Below are 27804 nucleotides of genomic sequence, written 5' to 3'. Positions count from 1 at the left end.
AGGACATGGCAACCACACACCCAAGCCCACTGTCCATACTGTCATCTGTGTGTCCCCCAGAGCCTGACAAAGTGAAGGGCCTGGAGAGGAGGCTCCTGTGGCCACAGAAGGAAGGCAGCCTACCCTGAGCCCAGTATGAGCCAGGCAGGCTGGAGACAGTAGAGGGGCCTTCTGGGCTACACATGTGGGGCCTGCCTTTGCTTACTGAATCAGCCTCTGTCTCCATAGACCCTGAGTCTGCAGCTGATCCCCCAAGAGCAGGGAAGCCACAAAGAGGCTTGGCCCTGGCCCTTTTGAGTTGGAGTCTAGAGAACTCTCTAGAAGCAGCCAGGTGGGACCAGCATGGTGGGTGAGGAGGATACCTCAAGAGATAGACACATCCTAAGCCTGGCCCATGTCTCAGGAATCAAAATAGGCCCTAGGGGGTGATGGGGCATAAGGGTCTTTACTGGGCCTTCCCTTCGGGCAGTCAACCCATGGGTACTGGTAGGGTCGGGCATCCTTGAGGGATCATCCACCAAGTGCAGGTTTCAAGTGAACCCCCTGGAGCCCACTTTTAAGGTGCTTCCTCATTTATTTCCTTTGTCCTTCTCACATCAACCAAATGGCTCCAGCCCTAAGACACTCTTGTTCTTCCTGTGGCCGCTCAGGCAGCTCACCAGGCCAATGTGCCTTCTGTGTCTGCGTCTTGTATGGAGGACAAGTGGTACCTGAACCCACGGTTGCTCTGGCTTCACATACTGTGCTTCCTCTTAGGAGCTGGAGCAGCAGCTCATGATAGAGAAAAGAAACTACAGGAAGACCCTAAAGTTTTACCAGAAACTCTTACAGAAGGAAAAACGGAATAAAGGTAACACTGGACAACCAGCTCCCTGCCACAAACCAACTACTCTGTGGCTCCTGGAAACCATGTGCTGACTCTGTTCTGCCCTCAGGCTCTGAGGTAAGGACCATGTTGTCCAAACTTCGAGGACAGCTGGAAGAAATGAAGTCCAAGGTGCAGTTCCTGGGCCTGGTCAAGAAGTACCTCCAGGCAAGTAGCCTTTCATCCTGCCCACCCCTCTTGGATGAGCCTGGGCCCTCAAATAGGTTTCTTTCAGTTGTTCTATGGATCAAGACACTTTAGGTCACACACACAGGCCCTGTGCAAGGGCTCAAAGCACTGAGAAGCCCTGCCACCCCTGAGTCAGTAGCAAAGTGACCCATAGACAAACATCTAGTGGTCAGCCATAATTCACTTTCTTTCCCTACAGGTCATGTATGCAGAGCGCTGGGGGCTGGAGCCCTGTGCTCTGCCAGTGATTGTGAACATAGCGGCAGCCCCCTGTGACACGCTGGATTTCAGCCCCCTAGACGAGTCTTCTTCTCTCATCTTCTACAATGTCAACAAGCACCCATGCAGCGGACGGCAGAAGAAGGCTCGCATCCTGCAGGCTGGCACACCACTGGGACTCATGGCCTACCTCTACTCCAGGTGTGTCAGGTGCCCCAGAAGGATCTTCTCACCCTGGGGCACAAGATTTTGAGAACAAAGAGGAGAAAAGCAAGACAAGCTCTGTCTGACATGGGTTGTGCAATTATTTAGACTTGTCAGAATTTAGTCTGGCATGTGTTAGCTTCCATCTACGGCAAGGCCAAGCTGCTAGCCAGAGCAGTCTGTCCCAGTCCCCATGAGACCCCCTCTGGCCCTGGTGCTGGGTCACGGGGTGTGGCCAGACAGCACTGTGGGAGAGCCTGGGGCAAGCCGCAGGGTTAAAAACAAAACAACTGCCGGGCGGTGGTGGCACATGTCTTTAATCCCAGCACTTGGGAGGCAGAGGCAGGCGGATCTTTGTGAGTTCAAGGCCAGCCTGGTCTACAGAGCGAGATCCAGGAAAGGCGCAAATCTACACAGAGAAACCCTGTCTCGAAACAAAACAAAAACAACTCAAACATGATCATCTCTGGGGGCCTCCAAGGCACCATCTGGATCCAAATCACTAATCCAAATGCACCATAACGGGCACAGAGCGCTATCTGTGGTACTGCTGTGGCCTCTGTCTCTCTGAGTGTGAGCACTGCTTCGGTGACAGCCTGAGAACTAAATGCTGAATGCTTGCCCCTGTGTCAGGAAGAGTCCTCAAATCTACTCACCTGTGCCCAGGGTCACAGGGCTGTTCATGGGACTTGGGACTGGAATCTCAACCCTTCCTTCCCCTTCCCCTCCAGCACCATTCACCTGCTTCCCTCTGCCCCAGCCTTGCCTTGTGTCTAGATAATTGAAGCTCCCTGCAGTTCACCTTAATGGCCGGCCCTATGCCAAGGCCTGGAGCCAGAAAGGCCATTGACACCTCCATAGTCCTGATATAACTTTTAGAGTTCTCTTTGAGCAAGAGGCTATCAACTTCAGACATGATTGGCAGGAAGCCTTGGGAGAACAATTAGGAAACAAACTTCCCTTTATAGAAGTCCAGGCCTCCTGGGATATACTTGATGTGTGCATGTGTAGTAGACATGCATATGCATGGTGTTTTGAGATATTATGTAGATGAATGTACTGCACATATGATGTACATGCACATAGCATGCTGTGGAATATATGGTGTGCATAATTGTGTGTGTGTAGTGTGAGTTTAATGCATATTGTATGCATGTCATGTGTTTATATATACATATATGGAGTATGTTGTCAGTATTATATGGTGTATATAATATGTGAGTATGTATGCATGATGAACATGTAAAAATGAGGCCTGGTAGGTACTGGGGGTACTGTATAATGTGGTATATCTGATACATGGGTAGATGTATGTGTACTAGTGGTGTGTGACACTATTCTTAGGGAGACATAAATATTTACTCACCCCAGATAGGGAACCAATGACAGACTAAAGTAACAATATCATCAAAGTCTTTTTTGGTAAACCAAAGAGTTTATTGGGGTTACATACAGTGATGTGGGTGAGGGATTACAAGAGCATGGATGACTCAAGGGCCGCTCTATCACTGAAAGCTCACCCCAGCATGAGTAACTATTCATGAAAGCTAGAACCCCTGAGCTCACTGCACGACTTACAGGCAAACCAAGGTGTTGGTCTCCTCTTCTCAGGCAGCACAGTTGGTCAGAGACTGTCTCTTCCATACAGGAGATCTTAGCCCCAGGCAGCTCAGCTGATTTGGGTCTCCGCAGCAGTCTTTACTGCTTATATAACTTAGGGAAGGAGAGGCTTCTGTGTATCTGGTAAATTTCAGGGACTTCCTGAGACTTCTGAGTTGTTTACTTGCTCACAGTGAGCCTCTCTTTAGAACATCCTCAGTTTAAAGAGCCTCCCTTTAGAGTGGGTGGAGGTGTTTTCTGGCGGATGTGAACACATGTGTGGGAGTATATGGTGGGTAGCAATACTGTGCAGTTTGGTACGTGTATGCTTATGGTCTGTGATGCATGTTTGAGCAGAGAGCAGTGGAAGGCAGAGCCTCGTTGTTGAAATAAACATTCACAAGAGGGGTTTTCTCAGCTCTAAATACTCTGTGGCCACTGTCTCTACAAGACAGGCTGGGTGGGGGACTGCTTAGTCCCTGGCTTGAAATATGGCCATCAGTGTCTGAGTTTAAGAAACTCAGAGAGGTAGACCAGTAACCAAGCTTTCTTGATCTTGGATATGATGTCTTCCACCCTGAAACTCCTCTGTGCAAGAAGTCTCTTGCTAGGACCCCTCACGCTTATGGTCACTAGTCATCAGACTGCCCAGATTGTCAAAGAATCACATTTAGGGCTCCTGTTAGTGGCCCTTGCATGAGGCTTTCTGGGAAGCACCTACTCTGGGTAGGGATGGTCAATGAGATGTGACAACCCCCAACACACACACACACACACACACACACACACACACACACACACACACCCTGAGAGGCTGCACACATATTCACATATGCACTTAGAACATATGGGCACACCCACTCACTGCAGGGCAGGGTTGCAGGGAGGGTCCCAGCTGGCCTAGACCCAAGGCCCAATACCACATTCTACCCTCAGTGATGCCTTCCTTGAGGGCTACGTCCAGCAGTTTCTCTACACTTTTCGGTACTTCTGCACACCGCACGACTTCCTGCACTTCCTCCTCGACCGCATCAGCAGCACCCTATCCAGGTACCACCGCATGGGCTCCTGGCTGATGGGGTGGGATCCCGGGCCACCTTGTTTAGCCTGTGAAGGACCCTGACAGGGATGAGGATACAGATGAAGTGTTCCTGGGAAACATTAGGGCAAGAGGGAGGGATCATGGGTAAAGGAACCCAGCTGGAGATGGCAGCTGGAGTCTATGTACTACGGTGGGGAAGAACACTGGCAGGGGCCTTACTGCTTCCAAAAGAATGGGGGGGGGGGGTGCGGGTAGCCATGGCCCAAGCAGGAAGACAAGAGAGAGCCAATCTCACCAGCCTGACAAGGATAGTCCAAGTGGAGAGAACTGTGAATAGTAGCTTCCTGCCACAGGGTACCCAGGCCACCAGACTGGGGGAGGAGCACCAGATTGGTGACCAGAAGGGCAGTGGACATGGCTGTCCTTAACCCTCACCTGGACTGTCATCGCTTAGACTCTCCCTGAATCCCTCACCCTGCGCATGCCCAGCTGGGGCCTATGCTGAGGCTTACCATCTGCCTCCAGGGCTCACCAGGATCCTACCTCGACCTTCACCAAGATCTACAGGCGGAGCCTCTGTGTCCTGCAGGCCTGGGTGGAAGACTGCTACACCGTGGACTTCATAAGGAATGCGGGACTCCTGGGACAGCTGGAGGACTTCATCTCTTCCAAGGTGACTGCTGCACTGGCCAGCCTGGTCAGCCTTCTGGGACCTGGCAGAGCAAAGCACTGCCATGCCCCAGGAACAGCACTGACACCCCATGCCTCTGCCTAGATCCTGCCCCTAGACAGCACTGCCAAGCACCTGCTGGGCCTCCTGGAGGTGGGCACTGAGCGGCGGGCTGACAGCACCTCTCGAGGTGCAGACCTAGAGGATCCTAAGGAGGCAGAGGAGGACAGCAGACCCTTTAATGCCCTCTGCAAGAGGTTCTCGGAGGATGGCATCTCCCGGAAGGTGGGCACCTTTCCTGGGGAGGGCTTCTCTAGACAAGAATGCATCCTGGAAGACATGGCATGTGCATGTATACACATGCAGAAACAAGACACGCATGTACACATGCCCACAGGCAAGTACACATATAGATATGTATACACACACGCACACACACACACACACACACACACACACACACACACACAAGTGTTGCTTATTCTTTACCCAGGTTCTTCCCTGCTGGGCTGGCAAGTCCTGCCCTGTGGAGGGAAAGCCATGAACTAGCAGGGTTGACTCTATCCTAGCCAGGGTCCTACTGTGACTCCCTGAACTCACCTTCCCGATCCCCAGGGCAGAGGCCTGAGAGGGGAAGAATCCCCTGGGCCCAATGAATGGTCTTCCCACCAGTACATGGAGACAGCCCCCAAATCTGAGTAATGTTGTTCATGGGTGGTCTGTCCAAGTGACCAGGACAGGAATCCTGCCAACAAGCCTGCACGGAAGGGATTTACTCTCTGGCTTGAGCCAGTCCGAAGAGTCCTAGATTGGACCAGCCTACCCTCACTCTGCCCCATCCTGGCCTGACGCACTCAGCTTGGAGGGGGGCACCTGTCTTTTTGTTTTGTTTTGTTTGGGAGCTGAGGATCGAACCCAGGGCCTTGTGCTTGCTAGGCAAGTGCTCTACCACTGAGCTAAATCCCCAACCCCGACACCTGTCTTATTTGCAGAGCTTCTCCTGGAGGCTTCCCCGGGCCAACGGGCTAGCGCTGCCACACCATAAGGAGCGCCAGTACACCATTGCGTCGGCCCTGCCTAAGCCCTGCTTCTTCGAAGACTTCTATGGCCCCTATGCCAAAGCCAGTGAGAAGGGCCCTTACTTCTTGACGGAGTACAGCACCAACCAGCTCTTCACTCAGCTGACACTCCTGCAGCAGGTGTGTGGGAACTGGCACCACCAAGAAGGGGACACAGACCTCTACATTTGGGCCAGCTGCTTGCTGGTGTCGTGGGGTAGGCTCAGGGATAAGCTTGGCGTTTATGAAGCCTCAGCAGACACTTTGTAGAGGGACAGCTGGATGCACAAGCTTTGTCTTTAAAGCAGGAAGACCCAGCCCAGCAGGATTCTCCTCTCCAGCTACACAGGGTACACAGAACACCATGCACTGGGCATCTCTCTGCCAATATAGTTCCTTATGTCCTTGTCCAGCCCTAGGCACTGATCAGCTACTCCCTCTATTCCTGCCCTCAGCCCAGAGCCCAGGCCTAGGCAGGCCATACCCAGGTTTTCACCATCCCAATGTCCTGAGGCAGGTGACAGTGCTGAGTGATCCTTGTCACTATCCTCAGACCTAGCCAATGTCACAAGCCCCGAGGTGACCTGCACACAGGAAACTCTTCCAGCCAACCAACACTTGGCAGGTTGATCTAGGGTTGCACAAATGCCTTCAAAATACTAAGCCCTCTTTGGGATACTGCCTTGGCCATCAGACCTTGTGGAGTGGTAGGCCAACCATTTGCTTCCGTGCCTCTGACAGGAATTATTTCAAAAGTGCCACCCTGTCCACTTCCTAAATTCACGGGCCCTGGGTGTCATGGACAAAAGTGCAGCCATTCCCAAGTGAGTATTCACGCCTGAGGGTGGCCCTGGGAATCCTTGATTTGGAAGTTTGGTGGGAGGGCTTGCGGGGAGGGGCATTCCCCTAAGGTCTCCTTGGATGGTCCTGGCTGGAGAACACTTGGTTCTCATCCTAAGCCTTGACCTCCTCCCACTCCGCACAGAGGCCCCACAACCCCAAGGCTTGGCAGGAGGTGTTCTCACACCCCCAGGTGACATACACCATATTTTTCTTCCAGAGCCAGCTCTTCTGAGTCTCTCTCTGCCAAAACCTGCAGTTTATTCCTCCCCAATTATGTCCAGGACAAGTATCTGCTACAGCTTTTAAGAAATGCAGACGATGTCAGCACCTGGGTGGCTGCTGAAATTGTGACCAGTCATACCTCCAAGGTAGACACCTCCATGGCTCTGGGGTCGGAAGGGCCTATGGGGTTCAGCACACAGTGCTCCTGGGAGACCATCAATCCCTTCTCCGAGTGCAGGGCATCCACACTTCGTGACTCAGTGCCATAGTCTACTCAAGGCAAACAGAAAGAGTGAAGTGCTTACTAATGTCAGCAGAAACACCCAACACCATCAGCTCCTGAGTGCATGGTAGTCAGAGCCAGCTTAATACTGTCTCCTCTTTCTACTGGGGATGATCCTGATCTGTGGACTACCTGGAAAGCAGGATGTGTGAAACCTCCGGTAGGACACTGTACAGGAGACTGTACACAGTCTCTTATATATACATAGTCACTCACTCCGTTCTTCAACACACAATCCTGCATACACAGTACCTCACATTCACAGTCCCTCACAAGATACAGTCACACACAGGGGCATGGTGTAGCAGGGCAGGGAAGGAGAAAGAGAAAGAAACTGACTCATTAACACAATTCCTCACACAGTCTCTCTCACATAGTTCCTTGTACTCACAGCCCCTCACACACACAGTTCACATATCTAACCCTTTTGCAATGAGTCACATGCAACACACACAGTCCTTCGTGGACACGGTCCCTCACACACTCACAATCCCTTACACACTGCCCTTTACACAGCTATCTGCTTTCTTGTAACTATAACAGAATGCCTGACTTAAGCAAGTGAAAAGGAGGAACAATTTGTTTTACACATAGCTCCAGAGACTTCAGTCTATTATGGTAGGGACAGCATTAGGTAGCTCATGTCATGGTGGACAAGGCATAAAGTAGAGAGAAGGGGCCAGAGCAAGATACACCCTTCAAAGACATGCCCTTTCAGACCCACTTCTTCAACTATGCCTGTCCTTCCACAGTTCTGTCATAGTCCATTCAGATTTTGAATCCATCAGTGGAATAAACCATTCATTAGACTAGAGCCCTCATAATCTAACTATCAACAGAAATAGAAACATAGAGATGAACTTTACTACATGGGATGTTTCCCAGTCCAATCAAGTCAACAGTAAGGATTAACCATTATGTATTCAATGGAATACAAAGTCGCTCACACACATAATCCTCAAACTCCTTCATACACACTCTATAGCCTCTCGCACAAAAGTCCTCACACTTCCTCATGCACAGTTGTTCACATACACAGCTCCTCACACTCATCTCCTCACTTAGTTCTTCACACACAGTCCATCATAGTCCACCACAGTCCCTTCCACTCAATCAGTCTTCATAATACTCCTTCATACCCACAGACTCCCAAACACAAAGTTCTTCTGACACACAGTTCCCCACGTGCAAATTCTTCATATATATATATATATATATATATATATATATATATATATATATATGAATATATATAATTATTTCTCACATGCATCCATTCCTCCACTCAGTTTCTCTCACACTCCCTCGCCCCCCAACCCAGTTACAACACACTGCTATCACCACGGTATCTTGTCCCATCTTTGCCTGAGTCTATTCACAGATGACTTGTCACCCTAAGGCAGTGATCTTCCTGGCTAAATTGCTGGCCACTGTTCCTCGTTGACAGACCCCCACCCTACAGGACCTCACCAGGCATGTGGAATTCTAATACTTTGCTCAGTATCTGGTCAAGGTCAAGGTCCAGCTTTTGTGGGCCCAAACTCGGGTTCCCCCTTAAGTCTTATGGACCCTTAAGTCCTATGGGCCTTGAGCTAGACTGGGGATGATTCAGACTGCTCACAGGCATGTCCTAGCAGCCTAAAAGGGACTGTCTTAGTTTACCAAAAGGCATGTTGGGGAGGAGAGAGTTTATTTGGCTTACATTTCCATATCACTGTTCATCATTGAAGGAAGTCAGGACAGGAACTCAAACAGAACACGAACCTGGAGGCAGGAGCTGATGCAGAGGCCATGGAGGGGTGCTGTTTACTGGTTTGTTCCCTATGGCTTGCTCAGCCTGCTTTCTTATAGAACTCAGGATGACCAGCTCAGGGGTGGCACTACTCACAATGGGCTGAATGAACCCCACCCCTCATCAATCACTAATTAAGAAAATGCTCCACTGGCCGGCTCACAGTCTAATCTTATGGAGCCATTTTCTCAATCAAGGTTTCCTCCTCTCAGATGATTACAGTTTGTGTCAAGGTGACATAAATCTAGCCAGCACAGGGACCATTGCCTGCCTCTCAGGTCAGGACCTCCTTCCAGAATCCTACCCAGGAAGATCCATTGTCCACAGCTTCTCAAAACAGAATCCTCCCAATCCTAAAGGTCTGCACCTTCACCCAGTGAACACTCTATTACACACGGCTCTAATTTCTTCCCCTAGTCAGTACAAGGTGGGACCAAGTGGGTTCCATCCCACACAGACAGACAGAAGGGCTGATTGAGCACCAGGATGCAAAGGCTGTCTGTGCAATGCAGCTTTTTCCCTCTGCAGCAGAAAGGATGGAGACCTCAGACCACGGTGGGCACCCATCATCATCAGGACCACAGCTCCCCTAAAAGATAGCTCAGCCGCAGTGATCAAGGCTCCCCCAGCATGAAACCCACACTAGCTACACAGTGCACCATCCACACTTCTGCTAGAACATAGGAACAGAGGACTTGGGCTTCTCAGTTTGCTGTAATCTATGATGCTATGAGTTTCATGTATGGCATTAAAATGTGTCAGAGGCTGGGTATAGTGGCATATGCCTTTAATCCTAGCACTCAGGAGGCAGAGGCAAGTGGATCTCTATGAGCTTGAGGCTAGCCTGATCTACATAGCAAGTTCCAGTACAGCCAGGGCTACATAGAAAGACCATGCCTTAAAAAAAAAAAAAGTATCAAGTCTTAAACAAGGTCCATGTGATTGTGATGTACAAAGAAAGATGATGAGATTCACTTCACAGACCTCATTGTCCCTGGGCATGTTCCAACCCCAGGTACCCAGGGCCCCTCCCAGGCTGAAGTCACCCAACCCAAGGGTAAAAGCCAGAGTGACACATCCTGGTGCATGAGCAGTCCTTCTGGGTCTGCAGGGCGGGACATGAAGACATACATCCTGGGCTGTGAGCATCACTTAGAAAGATGAGAAGGACACAAAGGACCACATGACAGCTTTGCACTGCTGTCCCTTCCACCATGTAGAAGGAGCAGGGTTCAGCTGTGGATCAGGAACTCTCACTGGGAGACATAATGAAATAAGGCTGCACCATATCCTTTCAGCCAGTGAGCTTACCACATTTTAAAATACATGCTGTATGGATGTTTTACGTTTTACTTACTGCGGAGCCAAAACAATCCAAAGACTGAGTCTTATACCTATAAACATACAGTCCCAGAACATTGTTGAAACATGGAGTTTGACCAGACAGTACAGTGGGGACAACCAAAGGCATTGGGAAGAAATAGTCTGACCTATTCAGAAGATGTCCTGGGAGCCCATGGAGGCTGTCTCAAAGCTATTACACATGATACCCCCAAGCTACTCACAGGCAACACTCAGAGCTCTGCATCTATGCCCCACTTTCTTTTTGAATAACTAACTAAGTCATGAGGCTCTGTGCCTTGAGGATGGGCTATTTCAACAGGTCTGTTGTTCTTTTTGTTTCTCTGTTTGGTTTAGTTTTGCTATGTTGGTGCTGGGGCCCAAGTTTACCGCCTTGTGCATGCTTGCCCAGCACTCCACTGCTGAGCTGCACATCTTTAAAGACACTCAGCGCCATTTTCTCATTTCAGCTGCAAGTGAACTTGCTGTCCAAATTCCTGCTGATTGCAAAATCTTGCTATGAACAGAGGAACTTTGCAACAGCCATGCAGATCCTGGGAGGTTTGGAGCACCTGGCTGTAAGGCAGTCCCCTGTGAGTCACATGGGACTCAGGGGGCTGAGGGGATGGGCAAGCACACAAGGCCACAAGGGTCTCACCTATGCTTCCATCTCAGGCCTGGAAAATCCTGCCTGCGAAGATTGCTGAGGTCATGGAAGAGCTGAAAGCCGTGGAGGTTTGTACAAGTTCTTTGCAGAGCTTCCCTCGAATGACTTGCTCCACACATTTCAGGGATCTCATAGCAGGATCATATCAGAGAATGCCAAACACACAGGCTGGGTGTGGTGACACATACCTACAATTCCAGAACTCAGAAAACAGAGACAAACAGATCTCAGTGAATTAAAGGCCAGCCTGCTCTACACAGCAAGTTCTAGGCCAGCCAGAGATACCTAGTGAGACCTTGTCTCAGGCCTGCAGAGCAAAGATGCCTGCCTGCTGATTTACTTGACCGGACTGACGTCCCAGTCCTGGCTACAGGTGCAAGGGTGCAGGTCTACAAACAGATCTTGGACCAGGACATGTAGGCCTGCTCCAGTGGCAGAGAGGTGGCCTCATGAACTGACAGGCAGGAAACACAGATTAAATGACTGTGTATTTTCCACAGAGGCAGCAGAAGCCTCATAGACATTAGCCTGAGGCAGACACCCCCGAGTAGCCCCAGCCTGTGTTGTCCCTGAACTCAAAGCCGAGCCTCAACTCCAAGGGATCAGGAGAGAATGGATGTATACTCACTATGTACATATGCTCAGGGCCTGCAGGAGCTCTGTTTGGGAAGGGTGGTCACCTGACTCTTTTCTGGAATCAGAAGTAAGGAATTGGTTGTTTGAGTAGCAAAAGCTTTCAGTGGCTGTCAGTGTTTCCATGGCAGCCAGCTTACCACATCTGAACTTTTGACATGCAATCCAGAAACCTCAGGTTCATTCTGGACTGAATGTTCAGTGAGGTATTAGGGGCTCTCTAGCCCCAGGAGGACAGGTATTAACAGGGGCAGGTGGGCTGGCCCTCCTAGATGATAACTATCCATTTTCCCTGCTCACTTCCCTGGCTGGTCCCCCCAGGTATTCCTGAAGAGCGACAGCCTGTGTCTGATGGAAGGGCGGCGCTTCCGGGCCCAGCCTACCCTGCCCTCTGCCCACCTGCTGGCCATGCACATCCAGCAGCTAGAGACAGGGGGCTTCACCATGACGAATGGAGCCCACAGGTGGAGCAAGCTGAGGTGAGAGGGCTGTGACCAAAGGGGTACACAGACAAAGTCAGCAGAGGTAAGGGGCTACACCCAGTCTAATGCGTCCCACCAGTGAGCACATTCACATGCAAGGCCCCTCTGGTGTCTGCTCCTTACATCTTCTTTGGTCCCTTCTGCCCAGAGCCATCCACATGGCCACAGCCTGAAGATATGTTTCGTATCTTCTCAGAGAATGGCCTTGCTAGGTAGATGAGGCCCAGGGGATCTGGTGAACAGTGACTACAACCTGCCCAGTGCAAGATCTCCTTTGTGTGTGTGTGTATGCATATGTACACGTGTGTGTGTGTGTGTGTGTGTGTGTGTGTGTGTGTGTGTGTGTGTGTGTGTATGCACGTGGAGGCCCAAGGTCAACCTTAGGTGTGATTCCTTAGGAGCTGTTCACCTTGTTTTTTGAGACAGGGTTTCTAACTGGGACCTGAGGCTTGCTGTAGACTAGGCTGGCCGGCCAGCAAGAGCCAGGGTTTGGAAGAGTTCCACCTTCCCAGTACTAAGATCACAAGTGCCTGTCATTGCATCTGACCTTTTTATTCACATGAGTACTAGGGATCAGCTCAGGTTCTCAGGCACTTTACCAACCGAGCCATCTAGCCAGCCCTAAGATCCCCTTTTTAGAGAGTCACCGAGTTTTTAAAAAGCAAAATGAAAACTCACTAGAAGTACCGCTTATTGCAACAGAAAAGAAAGCTATGTCAGCAAAAAGGAAATTAAAGGCTGGAGGTAACGCCACAAAAGTGGTGAAGAGCCCTCATCTGCTCCTCACAACTTGGTGTACTGCAGACATGACTGTCCTTTAAAGATCGGAAGCAATGAACACACTGTTCATGAGCTGAGGTGGACAGGCGTGCCTGCAGGTGTGTAGTCCCCAGCCGGAGTAAGGGCTTCTGAGTTCCGGTCACTACCAGTACACAGAGTCAGAAGGCCCAAAAAGAACTAGAACAATCAGCATGGGCCTGGGAGGTTTTGTTTGTTTTTCCGTGTTTAAGACCTCAACTGGAGCAACCTGACACAGAGGTTTTCAATGAATATTTATGAAGGATGAGCAGGAGTGGGGGTGGGGAATGGAGAGGGTGGAGGTGGGGTGCACAGCCATAAGGAGTGTCCTTGTACAGAAAACGGACCCTTTGCTGCTGCACTTTGGGAAAGGTTTGGTTTGAGCCAATCCTGAGACCTTAGAATTGGTTGGCCAAGGTGCAAACTAACGAATCTTCTCTTTCCCCACAAAGAAACATCGCCAAGGTGGCAAGCCAGGTGCATGCATTCCAGGAGAACCCCTACACATTCAGCCCTGACCCCAAGCTACAGGCGCACCTCAAGCAAAGAATTGCCCGTTTTAGCGGGGCGGATGTGTCCATCTTAGCAGCAGATAACAGGGCCAACTTCCACCAGATCCCAGGCGAAAAGCACTCCCGGAAGATCCAAGACAAACTGAGGAGAATGAAAGCCACATTCCAGTAGCCAAGGCCTCCATCTGGGTGTAGACTCCTCCAAGTGGGACCAGACCAGGGAAGATGGGTCAGGTGGAAGGAACCCCCAGGGCTGTTTGTAGAGGCTCAGGCCCACTGAGTGCCCTGGAGAACTGTTTTTACTTCCCAGAATAGCATTGGAAGTGGCAAGGGACTAGCCTGAGGCCATCCACCGGGAGGACTGAGCTAACTCCAACCTAGCCTTATCCCCAAGGCAGGGTGGACACAAAGTTTGGTGGGCCTATTCCTGCTAGAATTTAAAAAATCAAATTTACGCCGGGCAGTGGTGGCACACGCTTTTAATCCCAGCACTCGGGAGGCAGAGGCAGGCGGATCTCTATGAGTTCCAGGAAAGGCGCAAAGCTACACAGAGAAACCCTGTCTCGAAGAAAAAAAAAATCAAATTTACAAATGAAAAGGGAATAGATTAAAAACATCCCCAGAGCTTCAGATTTCTCCTGTACCTGGGGTTCCCACCTATTTTTCAATGACCTCTTCAAAACCCAACACCCACCCACATCTGACTCCAAAAGAGCCCAAACATAGCTGCTTGCTGACCGGTGTTTTTGTTTCCACTCAGCAAGAAGGACCAAAACTATCTTTTGCACTCGGCAGCTCCAAAGGGTCTGGAACCTTCCACTGGAGCCCAAGGTTTCTAGCAATTGGTCTTGGCCAAGTTTATACTTCCACTCCATCTACAGCCAATCCTGCCAAGTCCCCCCTGGTCCTCTCAGCCTCCAGAGAGTGGGAGAAGCTGCTTCTCTGTCCCAGCTGGGCCTTCTGCCTCAGCAGTTGACCCTCCCCACGGCCTGTTGCCTCCTGCCCCCAGCTTACAACAGTGGCAGTTGACAGGGATGCTGGGCAGAGGCTCTTGGCCCCGCACACCGACAGCAGCACCAACAACGCAGGTTCACCTTCCTGGGGCCTCTGGGAGCAAAGTCCCTTTACTGCCATGTGGACCCTGAGAACGGCTGCCCATCAGCCTTCAGCAGCTGTGCATGCGCACACCCATCCACTGTGTTCCCTCGGCTCTGCGCTTTGTTAGACAGACAAAGGTGTGAGCGAAGCTTGCTGCCTCAGTGGCATCAGACACCTGGATTTCTAGATCCTCAACAGCTGGTGCTGTGGCTTTGGCTCAGTGGGAAAGGGGTCTGTTGGCCAGGAGGGCTGAGAATATGATGGAGTGCAGCAGGTGGGAAAAACTCTAGTTGTTCAGATACTTAAGTAACTGGCACCAACGGAGCCCTGCCTGCCACAAGACCAAGACTGTTCTGTACATTAGAAGTAGGGATTTTGTAGTGAAGCAGCTAGTGGTATTTCTAGGAAGCTGTGACTTGTGACCAAATGCTGGGATTTTTAATGCTGAGATGTGTTTCCTCCCATGAATTTGCTGGAGACACCAGGCCCTGCTTACACTGGATGTAAGTGAGACTGGGAGTCCTGGCCATGCACACGCAACTAACTGTTTCGGGTCTTTTCTATAAGGATTATGTTCTGTTGATCAGCGCCGACATTTTCAGATTTTGTATCTAGTGCAGGAGCTATCCAGCGCAGACCAGCATTCCAATGGTGCTGACTTGTTGCGTGGGGAAGTGAACAGGCTTTTGGCTTCAGCGCTGTTTGCATGGCGCCCTGATGTCACAAGGTACAGATTTCTAAATAAAGTCATTTCTACCAAGCTACTGCCATATGGTCCATTTTCCGAGGTTTTAAAAGCAATACCCACTTTGAGGCTAAAGTAAGTCCTTGGCTCAGCAGGGGCACCTCACCTAGGGTCTAAAGAACTTCAGTAGGAAATATACCCAGCCCAGAACTGAAAGCCATACTTCCAGATCACACCACATTCTTGGTGACATTCACACCCTCACTATCACAGTGACCAGGTCAGGGAGACTCACCTCTAATTCAGCTGTCCTCTCCAAGGCCAAGACTTCTGATGACCACAGCTTGTTTGCCCACAGCACCAATGTGGGGGAGGGGTTCCCTGCTGTAACTTGTGCACCCCAACCAGTTTCTACTGATCAGCCCATGGACAGGACAGAGCTGGCTCGTTCACTTGACCACCCATTGGGACCTCTCCTGAGCTTCCAAGGTGTCTGAGACATGAAGGGGGTGGGGAGTAACTTGCATCTCAATGTACTCATTCAGGACACAGTGGAGAGACAGGCTTAGGGCCAGGGGCTCCTAAGTGTGTTTACTGGATTGTTGTTGTTAATGAAAGCTAGCAGGTCCTTAGGGGCTTAACAACCTATCTGCCTGGTGGTTATGCAGAGGAAAAAAAATGACAGCCATTGGCCTTCAAGGCTCAGGGATTCTCACCTCTCTGGTCCCTACCCTGTGCTGAGCCTGGAGTCAGGTCTCCTGAGTACTGAGGGAAGTTGAGGGAAGCCTCCAACACAGATGGGAGTTTAACTACCCTAAAACCACAGTACTGAGAGTAAGCTCAAGATGGACATACGGTGTGTTTAAAGAGCAAAGATGATCCCCCTACCAGCTGCCTTGCCCTAGAGCCACTAGGTACCATCACTGTGGGGCTTGAGCCAGGTGATGAAGACCCTGAGGACAACTGGCTGTAACTCATAATACTGTCCCAGGCAGCTAGGCTTGGTATGGCTAGTTAGAAGCCACTCTGGCCTGTCCCAGTCATGCCTCGGTCTTTGCTCAAGCCCCTGGCTACAAATCACTAATAATGAAAATGAAACAGTAGCTAGTCTTTGCTGATGCATTGTAGCAGTGCATCCCACAGCAGACTGCTAAAATCCCAGAGGTAGTAGGTAGGATACAAGATTCCACTGATCTCTGTAAAACTAGGGCTTGTATAGCTAAACTAGCACACGGGTCACTAGGAACTCATTTCCCATCTTTATATAATGTTTCTTTTTCTTGTCTTACTACACTGGCCAAGAATTCTACACTAAGACTAACTTTGAGCATCCTTTTCTTGTTTGTTTTGGTTTGGTTTTTTTGATACAAGTTTTCTCTGTGTAGCCCCAGCTGTCCTGGAACTCACCCACTCTGAAGACTAAGGGATCAGTCTGCCTCCTGCTCCTGAGTGCTGGGAGTGCTGGTATTAAAACCATGCTCCACCGCTGCCCAGCTCCCTTTTGTTGGTCTTAACTTTGGGGGAAGAGGTGATACTGTCACCTTTGTTAGTAGATACATTTTACTATACTAAAGAGATTCATTGTAGTGTATGTGAACTAAGACTCCAATCCCAATAGCCGGCCATTGATCTCTATCAAATCTAGCATCCAAGTGGCCTCCTTACAGGAACCTGCCACTGTTAGCTAGATCAGTAAATTAGATACAAAACATGTCCATCTCCCAAAGCCCACAGCCAGATGAAAGCAGGGAAAGTAACACAGCCATGCTAATTACATGGAAAAACAAAACAAAACAAAAACACATTCCGGTGCCCTAGACAGAAAGGGTGCCAGAGTTTTGTGTTTGGAGGTATTCATGGGCTGTTTGTGGGTAGTGATTAATGGGCATAACACAAATATAAAAACGAGCTGTCCTCCTCACTCAGTCTTATTATATTGTACTTTAATTAATTTTTTTTGGTTTCTCCATTCTTTTTGTTTGTTTGTTTTGTTTTATTTTATTTTGTTTTTCGAGACAGGGTTTCTCTATGTAGCCCTAGCTGTCCTAGAACTTGCTTTGTAGACCAGGCTAGCCTCGAACTCACAGAGATTCTCCTGCCTCTGCCTCCCCAGTGCTGAGATTAAAGGCGTGGGCCACTACACCTGGCTGATTAAATGTTTTTTGTTGTTGTTTTTTTAACTTAAAAAAAAAAAGGTTTTTTTTTTTTTACACGTTCTGATTTGTGTAATGGGGCAAAACTCTGTTCTCTGGGCTAGGGCCCCTAAAGAAAGGGCTAGAAAAGGGATGGGGGAGAAAACGCAAGGTACAAGCACCTGCAAAAAGGAACTAGGTGGGCAAGAGGGGCGGGCCGAGGAGGGGCGGGGCGGCGGGACGATGGGAGGGTCTCCTCGACCCAGTTCAGACGTAGAGGACGGCGGCGTGGGGTCCTTACAGCGTGTGTGGGAGGCTCTGCAGGAGCCCTCTTTCCCGGTGAGGCTATAGCCTCAGAACACACGCACCTCCACTTTCCTCCGGGATGCTGCTTCGTCCCCGGCGGCCGACCCCATTCTCGCCACCGTCGCCAGCTAGCCTCGACGCCGAGCTGCGGCCGGCGGGGGACGTCCGGGAGACTACGTCTGATGCCTTCGCCCCCACTCCGGGCGCGATGGCGGAGCCTGGTTCGCCCAAGGCTCCCGTGTCCCCGGGCTCGGCGCAGCGCACTCCCTGGAGTGCCCGAGAGACGGAGCTACTTCTGGGCACGCTGCTGCAGCCGGCCATGTGGCGCTCACTCCTGCTAGATCGCCGGCAGGCTCTACCCACCTACCGCCGCGTGTCGGCCGCGCTGGCCCGTCAGCAAGTTCGGCGTACGCCGGCTCAGTGCCGCCGCCGCTACAAGTTCCTCAAGGACAAACTTCGAGACTCCCAGGGCCAGCCGTCCGGGCCCTACGACGACCAGATCCGCGAGCTCATGGGGCTGCTGGGTGACGATGGGCACCGGCGGGTCCGCCGTCGCCCTACGGGACCTGGACGTCCCCATCGCCGCGGCCGGGCGACCCTCGCGGTGTTAACTTCTGCACCCACATCAGTCGAGCCAGGTAGGCGCTGCGGTGCGGGCAGGAATGGGGGAAGGGCGGAACCCGGAGGTAGGATTCCGCACCGACCACTAGCGGGACCACGCGCTTCTCTCCTAGGGGCTGCGGGAGATGCCGACCCCGCTTCTGCGCTCAGATTCAGCTCTTCCACTAAGAGGTCCGCAGATGCCCGCCGCAATACCAGCTCCCCTACCCCTACGGCCCTCGGCACTCTGACTCCTGAGCCTGGCCATGCCCTCGGATCCTCCCCGCCACCAACCCACGACTACGACATGGAGGGCCCGAATGAGCCTCCTGGCCTTCCCCAGGACCGTGCTTCCCCGCAGGTAGCGCCCCAGTCTCTGAACACCGCTCTGCTGCAGGCCTTGACGCACTTGGGCGACATCTCGACAGTTCTGGGCCCACTGCGCGACCAGCTGGCGACCCTGAACCAGCACGTGGAGCAGCTGCGAGGTTCCTTTGACCAAACAGTTTCCCTGGCTGTGGGCTTCATTCTGGGCAATGCAGCCTCCGAGCGGGGCATCCTTGGGGACCTGCGCCAATAAAGCCTTATTTGTCGTCAGTTCTCCCCTCCAGAGCTGACCCCTCCCCCAGTCTACCTCGACCCCAGTTAGTGTCCCCACCCCAACCCCAAACCTAGGTTCTTAAAATAAAGATTGTGTTTTCTACTTAAGCCTGTGAATGAATTCGGATTCCACTTCCACGTCTAAGTAAGAATGGACCCCTGCGGATAGGGGGTACTACGAAGGTAAGGGAAGGCGAAGCAGCCCCACTCCCCAGGATTGTGGGCATTTCAGTGAAGGCTTGGGCGGGGTGGTACACAGTTGATACCTCTTGGATACCAACTATCTCAAGGTGCGGGACCCCGCCCACCAGGAGCGCTGGTTAACTGTGAGTGAAGCTGAGAGGGGAGGCTGGACAGGTAGTGCTGAGCGTCCCTAAAATTCTACCCTCTCCTGAGGTTTGAATACGGACTACTCCAGTCCTTGTGAACGGGATAGTCAAGAGCACAGCTCCCCAGGAAGATTCCCGTGCAGATGTATGGTCAATCGAGAGGCCCCGGCCTGGACACAACCAACAAAGCGCAGCCAAGCTGCCTGCTAGAATTTACTAATTTTAGCTTAAATTCCAATGCCTCCGGGACTAGAGAGGGTGGGGGAGGGCTCGGCCGCAGTTAGAAAAGGATGTAGCTGCAGGCACTTCACTAGCATGACAATACCTACTCTTGATTGGCTCCGTTTTACAAATTCTGGGCCCATCCGGCCACATTGTGAATCCCAGGACTGGTGCAGTCTTGCCTAAGGGAAGTCCTGAAGAGTTTGCCCAGGTGGTCCCAAGGTCACAGCTCCGCCCCTTTCTGAAGACTTGGAATAGACTTTGGCGTGCTGACTGCTGTTTTGGGTCTCCAGCCAGGTACTGGGCCCCCTCATGGGAGAGACCAACTTGGGGGGGACCCCACTCTACAATGAGCATTAAATTAATCCCTAAAACCTTATGGATAAGCCCATCCTGCAAATACCTCCCCAGCACGTACACCTGGGGGGTCAGTCAGCCACAGGATGTGGACACCGGAGGTGGGGAGCCTCAGATACAGCCCAGGTGTCTCTAAGACTCTGAAAAATTGTATTTCCCTTAGCGGGGAGGCGGGGGGGGGGGGCGGGAGGCGCACGCCTTTAATCCCAGCACTCAGGAGGTAGAGGGAATTGAATCTCTTGAGTCCAAGGCCAGGCAGTAGTTCCAAAACAGCCAAGGCTACACAGAAAAGCCCTGTCTCAATAGATAAATAAAATATACATATATATAATATAAAAGATTATATTTACCAGCAAGTGTACGCACACAAACCTTAGTTCTGGAGAAGCTGGTCCCTGGACTTGGAGTAGACTCACCTGAGGCTCTGACTGAGCTAACTACTTGTGAGCCGAGGAGACAGGAATGGATCTCAAACTAACTGCTTCTGTCTTCAAACTTGAGAGGAGTTGGTTTTGTCTGTTTTCAATGGCCTTAGGGATACGAAAAGTTTTGAGTTTTGTTACTAGGGCTAATACTTTAGCTGATCCGGGTCCCTGGGTTTTTGTTTTGAGACAGAATCTCGCTGTGTTGTCCTGTCTGGCCTAGAGCTCCCTATGTAGACCAGGTTGCTCTCTACTCACAGAGCTGCCTGCCTCTTGAGTGCTGATATTAAAGTTGTGAACTGCCTCTCTTGGCCCAATGGTTTCTTTTCTTTCTTTCTTTCTTTTTTTCTTTTTTTTTGTTTTGTTTTGTTTTGATAGAGTTTCTCTGTGTAGTCAGAACTCAGTCTGTAGACCAGAGCAGCCTGGCCTCACCTCACAGAGATCAGCTGCCCTTTCCCTCCCAAGTGCTGGGATTAAAGGGATGTACTACCACCACCCGGCCAGCTTCCTTAAGTCTAAATTTATTTAATTGCCGCCATCCCAGTGGGTGTGAGGTTCGAATCTTGTTTTTGAGCTAATGGAGTTACGAAAATGTCCTGGTCATGAGTGGGTGTTTCCTTTTCGCTCTCATCCCAGTGAAGTGGGCTTCCTGCTTGCTCTGTGCTGTAGCCTGTCAGTATAGAGTCCACCAAGTAAGACAGTTAGACCTGCTCTTTTGGGCAGTATCTGAGCCAATTAACTGGTCTCAACCTAACTAAGTTGTTGAGTACTGACTACTACCCTGAGTTGGGAGCAGGCTTCTATAAGAAATTGGGGTGATCCTTTGGGTATTTCCTTCTACTACTGGGCTGTCCCTGAGGCAAAAGCTTTGTATGTGAGCCCTCCACTCAGTTCCAGGCTAATCCCCTTCTTCACTGGTCATGCTGTGTGGACTTCCTATCCCACCCCAAATCTATGCTGTGAGGGTACCAGCATCCTGATGCTTCCTCAAATTTATGCCTAATATATAATCTGGGCTTCTGTAATGTCAGTTCTAGTGGTTCAGTATATTGTTGATAAATGAATACTTACATGTAAACAGCCTTACCAGTTTGGGGCTCATTATACCAGCAGTAGGTGACTCTGTGGTTTTTATTATGTTTTTGGTTTGGTTGGTTTTTGCTTTTTGTTGTTTTTTGTTTGTTTTTGCTTGTTTTTGCTGTGATGGAAATAAGAGGCAAGGCCTTGCCATGCTGGGCAAGAATCTACAGTGGAACTGTGTCTAGTCTTCCTAAAATGTAGCAAATGTAAGTGACATACAGTTCTTGTATGCACAGAACCCTTAGCTCAAGCCCTAACACCACCAGTACATAAAAAATCCTTTACAATTTCAAGTGCATCATCTCCAGTCTCCTGGTTCTTCTCTGTCTGAATTAATGCTTGATCTACACACGTTTCTCTGAATTATGTCAGGTATACAGTGTCCCACTAGTGACTGCTTTTGTTTGGTTGGTGGGTTGATTGTTTTTTTTTTTTTGAGCCGGGGTAACAGCCCCAGCTATCATGAAACTCTCTTTGTAGACCAGGCTGGTCTAGAACTCACAGAGATCCACCTGCCTCTGCCTCTGAGTACCGGGATTAAAGGTGTGCACCACTATGCCCAGCAAACTGTTTTTATCGTAGGAATCCTCAAATCCCTTCACAGCCCTGGGGCTACTGGCTTTACTAACCATGACATTGAATTTGGGTCTATCGCATCTGCAAAGAACACATCCTAGGGTGTTGGAGAACCTGTGCTCCCTCTTTGTATGACTTCGAAGGTACAAAGATTCCCATTTTCCCACAGTGCTCACTCCAGCATCCTCAGTGTCCACTGTGGGGCTGTCTTACTCGTGGTCACCTACTGGGATTTCTCGGCGTCATCGCCATGCCTGGTTAATCTACCTTCATCTTCTGTTTGTAACAGAGAATAGCCAGGCCAGCTCATGGCTATCACCAGGCCGTGGACACCACAATCCTTTTCTTCGACTGGCAGCCTGATTTCAGCCAGTTACACACATGTGAGCAGTTGCTCTTCCATGGAAGTTTTCTGTTAAATGAAGAGTCTAGTTATTTCCTTCCTGTTCAAGCTAAGCTGTGGGCACTTGTGCATCTGTTCTCAATGTTTCTTTTTTTTTTCTTTTTTTTTTTTTTTTTGGTTTTTCAAGACAGGATTTCTCTGTGTAGCTTTGGTGCCTGTCCTGGATCTCGCTCTGTAGACCAGACTGGCCTCAAACTCACAGAGATCCACCTGGCTCTGCCTCCCGAGTGCTGGGATTAAAGGCGTGTGCCACCACCACCTGGCCTCATGTTTCTTTATGATGCCCATGCCAATCTAAAAGAGAGTTTTACCCTGGTTGGTTCCTCTGTGACTGATCGACCCCCATTTACTACTGGTTGTATCATTTCTCACTAATGTTCAGTTACCTACATGGTTGTCCATGCAGGTCCTGCCTTTAAATGGGGCTTGGTAAGGCATCTGATGAGGCCCAAGCTCCACATCCCTCTCTGTCCCATGCGCTTCTCTGTGGTGCTTCCTGTACCCCCAGCCCATAGCTAGCCACTCTAGTTTCCTGACTGCATAGTCCCCTCAACCTTGAGGGCACAGTGTCCCTTTGCACCATGTGTGACTCTATCCTGGTGACTTTTTTTTTTTTTTTTGAGGCAAGGTTTCTCTGTGTAACAGCCCCTGACTGACCTGAAATGTGCTTTGTAGACCAGGCCTCGAATTCACAGAGATCTGCCTACCTCTGCCTCTGGAGTGCTGGGATTAAAGGTATATGCCCTGGCAATAGTGGAGAGGATGCCTGAACTGGCCTACACTGGTAATCAGATTGGTGAATACCCTATCTGTCATTCTAGAGCCTTTATCCAGTAACTGGTGGAAGCAGATGCAGACAGACATCCACAGCCAAGCACCAGTCTGAGCTCCTGGAGTTCAGTCAAAGAGAGGAAAGAGGGATTACATGAGCAGGGGTGTGTGTGGGGGTCAGAATCATGATGGGGAAATCTCCAGAGACAACTGAACCAAGCTCGTAGGAACTCACGAACTTTATTTAGACCCACAGCTGTGGAACCTGCATGGGACCGGACTAGGTCCTCTGCATACCAGAGACAGTTGTGTAGCTGGGTCTGTTTGAGGGGCTCCTGGCAGTGGGATCAGGATCTATCCCTAGTGCATGAGCTGGCTTTCTGGAGCCCATTACCTATGGTGGGATGCCTTGCTTACCCTTGATGGGGGGGGGGGGGGCACCGGCTCTTAGTCCTGCCTCAACTGAATATACCAGGCTTTGCTGGCTCCCCATGGGAGGCCTTACCCTTTTGGAGGAGGGGAGGGGGAGTGGGCAGGAGAGGGGGTGGGAGGAGTGATCTGTGGTTGGTATGTAAAATATAAAAATACTATAAATTGCTGGGCAGTGGTGGCACGTGCCTTTAATCCCAGCACTTGGGAGGCAGAGCCAGGCGGATCTCTATGAGTTCAAGGCCAGCCTGGGCTACAGAGTGAGTTCCAGGAAAGGCGCAAAGCTACACAGAGAAATCCTGTCTCAAAAAACAAACAAACAAAAAATATTATAAATTTTTTAAAAAATGTCTATACCTTGGGGAAAGAAAAGGTATATGCTACCATGCCTGGTGATTTAAGTGAGTTCTTAATAACATCTCTTTTCTCATGGAGGTCTATAACCACTAGCTACTCATCATCTCTGTCATTCATTTCCAAGATGAGATCTTGAACTTTATTATGTTTAAAACTGCTGTCTCAATTATTGATGTGCCCAGCTTTGTCATAGCACCAGTGAACCCAGTACCCGCCACTGTGCAATGTTGAGCAGCATTCCTGGCATTGCGGAATGTTCTAGAACTCACCAGAGCCCTTGGAATCTGGTCTGAATTTTATTTTATTTGAGACAGGGTCTCACTGTGTAGCTCAGGCTGCCCTTGAACTCAAAGAAATCAGCCTACCTCTGACTCCTGGGTGCCAGGACTGCAGGTCTGTACCACCAACCACGCTAAAGTAGAATGTTTTATTTCCTTTAATTCAAGGCACTCCCCACAAGTGCCTGGGGGTCATAACTCTGCTCCTATCTGTGCTTGAGGCACCTTAGATTTAAATTTGTTCCAGTACAAAGTTCTATTTCCTCCACCACAGGTTACAAGCCTGGGGCTAAAGTTGGCAAAGAGAGGCAGGAGCCAGGGCTCTTTGCTCAGTCATCTGCCTCAGAGCAGCTCCCTAACCCTTAAGGACCAAATTCACCTTCAGTACCCACCCCTATGTCCTATATCTTTGGGGAGCATCTGAAGAGTCAAGGGACGCCTACTGTCATGCTATGAGCGTGGCATCTTCTTAACGGATTGCCCATAGGGGGTCTCCGTACTGTAAGAGAGGCATGAGCATGTCATCCTGGAGGTCACACACTCAAAGGCCCTCTAAACACCAGCATGAAGAGGGGTTGGTAAGATGCTTCGAAGCCTGGGGCCAGCCAAGACAGTGCTAAGCAGCCAAAGCTTTCCTAGCACTGGCGTAGCTAGGAAAGGCAGAAACAAACCCCCTCCCAGGAGGTGGCGCTCTAATCCACATTTACGAGTTCCAGCAGGGGGCTGACTGCCCACAGCGCTCATAACAAGCGCAAGGAGCAGCTGCAGCCTTCCTCTCAGTCTTCGGAGTTTTTCTCCTGCTGGGACCGGGCCTCCCCTCACATCCTGCAGCTTCCTAGTTTGGTTGGGGACGCTTTTCAAGCTTAGCCCCATGTTCACCACATTCCCTTCCCACTGAGCCCTCCTGACAGCCCTGGTGAACTCTAGGCGCCGGTGTGCTAAACAGAAGCAGGCCCCTTCCTAAACATACAGGGAAGAGCACTCTGCCCTGGGAGCAGCTACCAGACCCCACCCCCAAAAGGCTTAGAGGCTTGGGCAGAAGGCAGCTTCTCCCTAGATGAGTATGAGGACTCAATCTCCAGAGAATCTAGAAACCTCCATTTGCAGGGGGTCTCTCCCAAGGCTGTCCCAGTTAGAACGTGGTGATGCCCACGCAGCCGCCCACGCAGCCCCTACACTCACTCCTTCCGCTCTCCACTAAGAGTGCAAAGGCATGTGGGTTTGGGGCAAGGGATAAGGAGGATCTGGAGAGCCAACGAGGATGAGTGTGGGGATGAGACTAGTGTAGAAGGTGGATAGGGAGGTGAATAGGAGGTGGAGGGTCGGTAGGCAAAGTGTGGAGGAAGAGAGGGTTAGAAAGTCTGGGGGAGGCAGTTAGAGTGTAGGAAGGACAAGCTGATCACATGAGTGAAGGGATGGTCTGGCTGGGCCAAGGACCCCTGATCTAAGAGTTGTAACTCCGGATCTTCTTGGTCCTGGCCAGCTCTTGAACTTGAGCCACACACCCCTTTAACATCTCAGCTCCCTGGAACCAGTGTGCCTCTCTTGGAGGAGTGCTGGGGCGGATTCCTGGGCCTGGAGATCGCGTCCCCGGGAGGCGGGTGTGTGTGTCACAAATTCCCTTGCAGAGCGCGTTCCCTCGAAGGGCTTTGGGAACAAGAAGGTGAATGGGACTACCGCGGGGTACCGAGAGGCGTTGGATGCAGGAGCGACTGGTTGAGGTGCGGGGGGGGGGGGGGGGGGGGGGGGACGGACGGAGGGACGGACGGACTTAAGTCCGGAGATCAGTCCCAGAATGAAGGAAACACTCCCACTCGGCTCAAAGGCTTCATAGGAGAAAGTATGTGGTTCTACTGGTGGGAGGTCAGCCGGGCAGAACCATGGAGAGACGCGGCGTGTGTGTATGTGTGTGTGTGTGGGGGGGGGGGGGTTGTTGGGTATTGTGCATTACTTGATGTGTACCTTAGGTGATGCCTGGTTTGTGTCGTGCTGGGAATCAAACCCAGGGCCTTAGGTATGCTAGGTAAGCACTCTGCCAACCGAGTTACAGCCTCAGGCCTGAAACAAACAAAATACTTACTGTGTGTGTGTATGTGCAAGAATGTCTGCCCTGCACAGCACCCTGTGGAAGTCAGAAGACAACTTTATGGACAAGGTTCTCTCCTTCTCTTGGGTTTGAGGACGGAACTCAGGTCGCCAAGCTTGAGTGGCAAGCCGGTTCGCCCTCTGAGCCATCCCACCAGCTCAGTTTTGTTTTGTTTTTGTGCTTTTGAGACTTCTTCAAACCTCCTGCATGCTGGGATTACAAGCAGGAGCCATGTATCTGGGGTTTTTATGGGAGTTCCCCACCCCCCTTTTCCCATTTTCAGTTAGCTAATTTTAGTTGTTTCCCTGAAAGCACAGTTTTCACGTTTCTTTTTATCCAACAACTCTGAGCCTGGATCTTCTTGGTGACTACGGGGAACTAGACAAAAGTGAACCAGGTTGCCAGAGTTGCCAAAACAAAATCCCACAGACTGGATGCCTTCAAAACACAGTCCTAGAGCCTACAGGCCTAGTCACCCAAGGCCACTCTGTCTGGCAGCTTACTCTGTGTGTGTCTTCCTATGGCCTTGGCTCTCCCTGAGTGCTCAGCTGTTCCCCTCTGGGGAGGACTCAGGTTAAACTGATTCTGGCAGACCCGAAACCTTGTCCAACTTTAATTACCACCTTGAAGGCCCTATCTTGAGAGAGAGCCATAGTGGAAACTGGGGCTTCATGGTAGTAGTTGTAGGGAGACACCATTTTGTCCAAACTAGGGCCCTGTAGGCTGCCTACTGTCTTGGGGGACAGCTTCTCAGGGAAGGCTTAGGGTCCCTGACAGCACTCCTGCCTCTTTCTTTTGGAAGGTGCTCTTTTGGAAGGTGCTCAGGGAGGTGGCTCAGCAGATAAAATGCTTGCCTCCAAGCCTGACGACTTGAGTCTGATCCTGGGTCCCACTTAGTGGAGAGAGAGAGAGGACCACCTCCCTCAAGTTGTCCTCTGACCTCTGCATGCGTGTGCCACCTCCTCCTCCCAAATAAATAAATAAATAAATAAATGTAAATTTTAAAAATCGGAAAAAGAAATGCTGTACAAAGGCACAGGGTGAAGCCTCATGAGAATAAAATTAGGAAACTTCAAAATTGAGGAGAGGGGGCTGGACGTTGGACAGAGGCAGGCAGATCTCTGTAGGTTCGAGCCCAGCCAGGTCTACAGATTGAGCTCCATACCAGAGGAGACTACATAGTGAGTCCCTGTCTCGAAAATTAATTAATTAATTAAAAACAGGAAAGGTAGGGGCATATGGTTTGGGAAACCGTTATGGTGCCTCACACCTGGAATCCCAGCATTTGGACAGTTTGGGCCTCTACACTTATACACAAGGTGAAAGAGGTTGAATGTGGTGGTACACACCTTTAATCCTATCTACTCAGGAGGCAGAGGCAGGTGTATTTCTGCAAGTTCAGAGGCAGCCTGGTCTACATAGAGAGTTCAAAGCCAGTTAGGGCTACGTGGCAAGACCCTATGTCAAAACAAAAGAAAAAAAGGAAAGAAAGAAATGAAACGAAGGGGCTGGAAAGATGACTCGGTGATTAAGAGCACTTGCTGTTCTTGTAGAGGACCTGAGTTTGGTTCCCAGCACGCACATGTTGGCTCATGACCATCCGTCGGTACTCATGTGGTGCATATGCATGCAGGCAAAACACTCAAGGACATAA

At 50.6% G+C, this 27804-nt stretch overlaps 2 protein-coding genes across 4 annotated transcripts in view; both read left to right on the top strand.

Moving 5' to 3' along the window:
• The window catches only part of Kndc1 (kinase non-catalytic C-lobe domain containing 1), a 49924-nt gene extending 34643 nt beyond the window's left edge, over positions 1-15281 (top strand). For all 3 annotated transcript variants that reach the window (XM_052761687.1, XM_052761686.1, XM_052761685.1), the window contains 13 exons: positions 757-850; positions 936-1033; positions 1254-1474; positions 4013-4126; positions 4644-4791; positions 4894-5073; positions 5781-5987; positions 6588-6670; positions 6907-7057; positions 10798-10920; positions 11003-11062; positions 11949-12106; positions 13360-15281. In XM_052761687.1, coding sequence (XP_052617647.1) covers positions 757-850; positions 936-1033; positions 1254-1474; positions 4013-4126; positions 4644-4791; positions 4894-5073; positions 5781-5987; positions 6588-6670; positions 6907-7057; positions 10798-10920; positions 11003-11062; positions 11949-12106; positions 13360-13591 — 1869 coding nt within the window. In that variant the 3' untranslated portion in view covers positions 13592-15281. The remainder of the gene's footprint in view (positions 1-756; positions 851-935; positions 1034-1253; positions 1475-4012; positions 4127-4643; positions 4792-4893; positions 5074-5780; positions 5988-6587; positions 6671-6906; positions 7058-10797; positions 10921-11002; positions 11063-11948; positions 12107-13359) is intronic.
• Positions 15282-15391: 110 nt separating this feature from the next.
• Positions 15392-18948, top strand: Utf1 (undifferentiated embryonic cell transcription factor 1). The gene is made up of 2 exons (XM_052761688.1): positions 15392-18278; positions 18375-18948. The coding sequence occupies exons 1-2, from the start codon at positions 17720-17722 to the stop codon at positions 18818-18820; spliced, it is 1005 nt and encodes a 334-aa protein (XP_052617648.1). The 5' UTR covers positions 15392-17719; the 3' UTR covers positions 18821-18948.
• The last annotated feature ends 8856 nt before the right edge of the window (positions 18949-27804 follow it).

The sequence above is a fragment of the Peromyscus californicus genome, unplaced genomic scaffold, assembly GCF_007827085.1.
Source record: "Peromyscus californicus insignis strain IS unplaced genomic scaffold, ASM782708v3 Scaffold_4__1_contigs__length_199733344, whole genome shotgun sequence".
In the NCBI taxonomy this organism is placed as follows: domain Eukaryota; kingdom Metazoa; phylum Chordata; class Mammalia; order Rodentia; family Cricetidae; genus Peromyscus; species Peromyscus californicus.
This window is presented reverse-complemented; position numbering and strand designations above follow the sequence as displayed.

Bases quoted from the DNA above. Each gene is read 5' to 3' on its own strand.
- Utf1 (XM_052761688.1), top strand. From the start codon at position 17,720: ATGCTGCTTCGTCCCCGGCGGCCGACCCCATTCTCGCCACCGTCGCCA. The intron at 18,279-18,374 runs GTAGGCGCTGCG...CTTCTCTCCTAG, and splicing joins ACCCACATCAGTCGAGCCAG to GGGCTGCGGGAGATGCCGAC.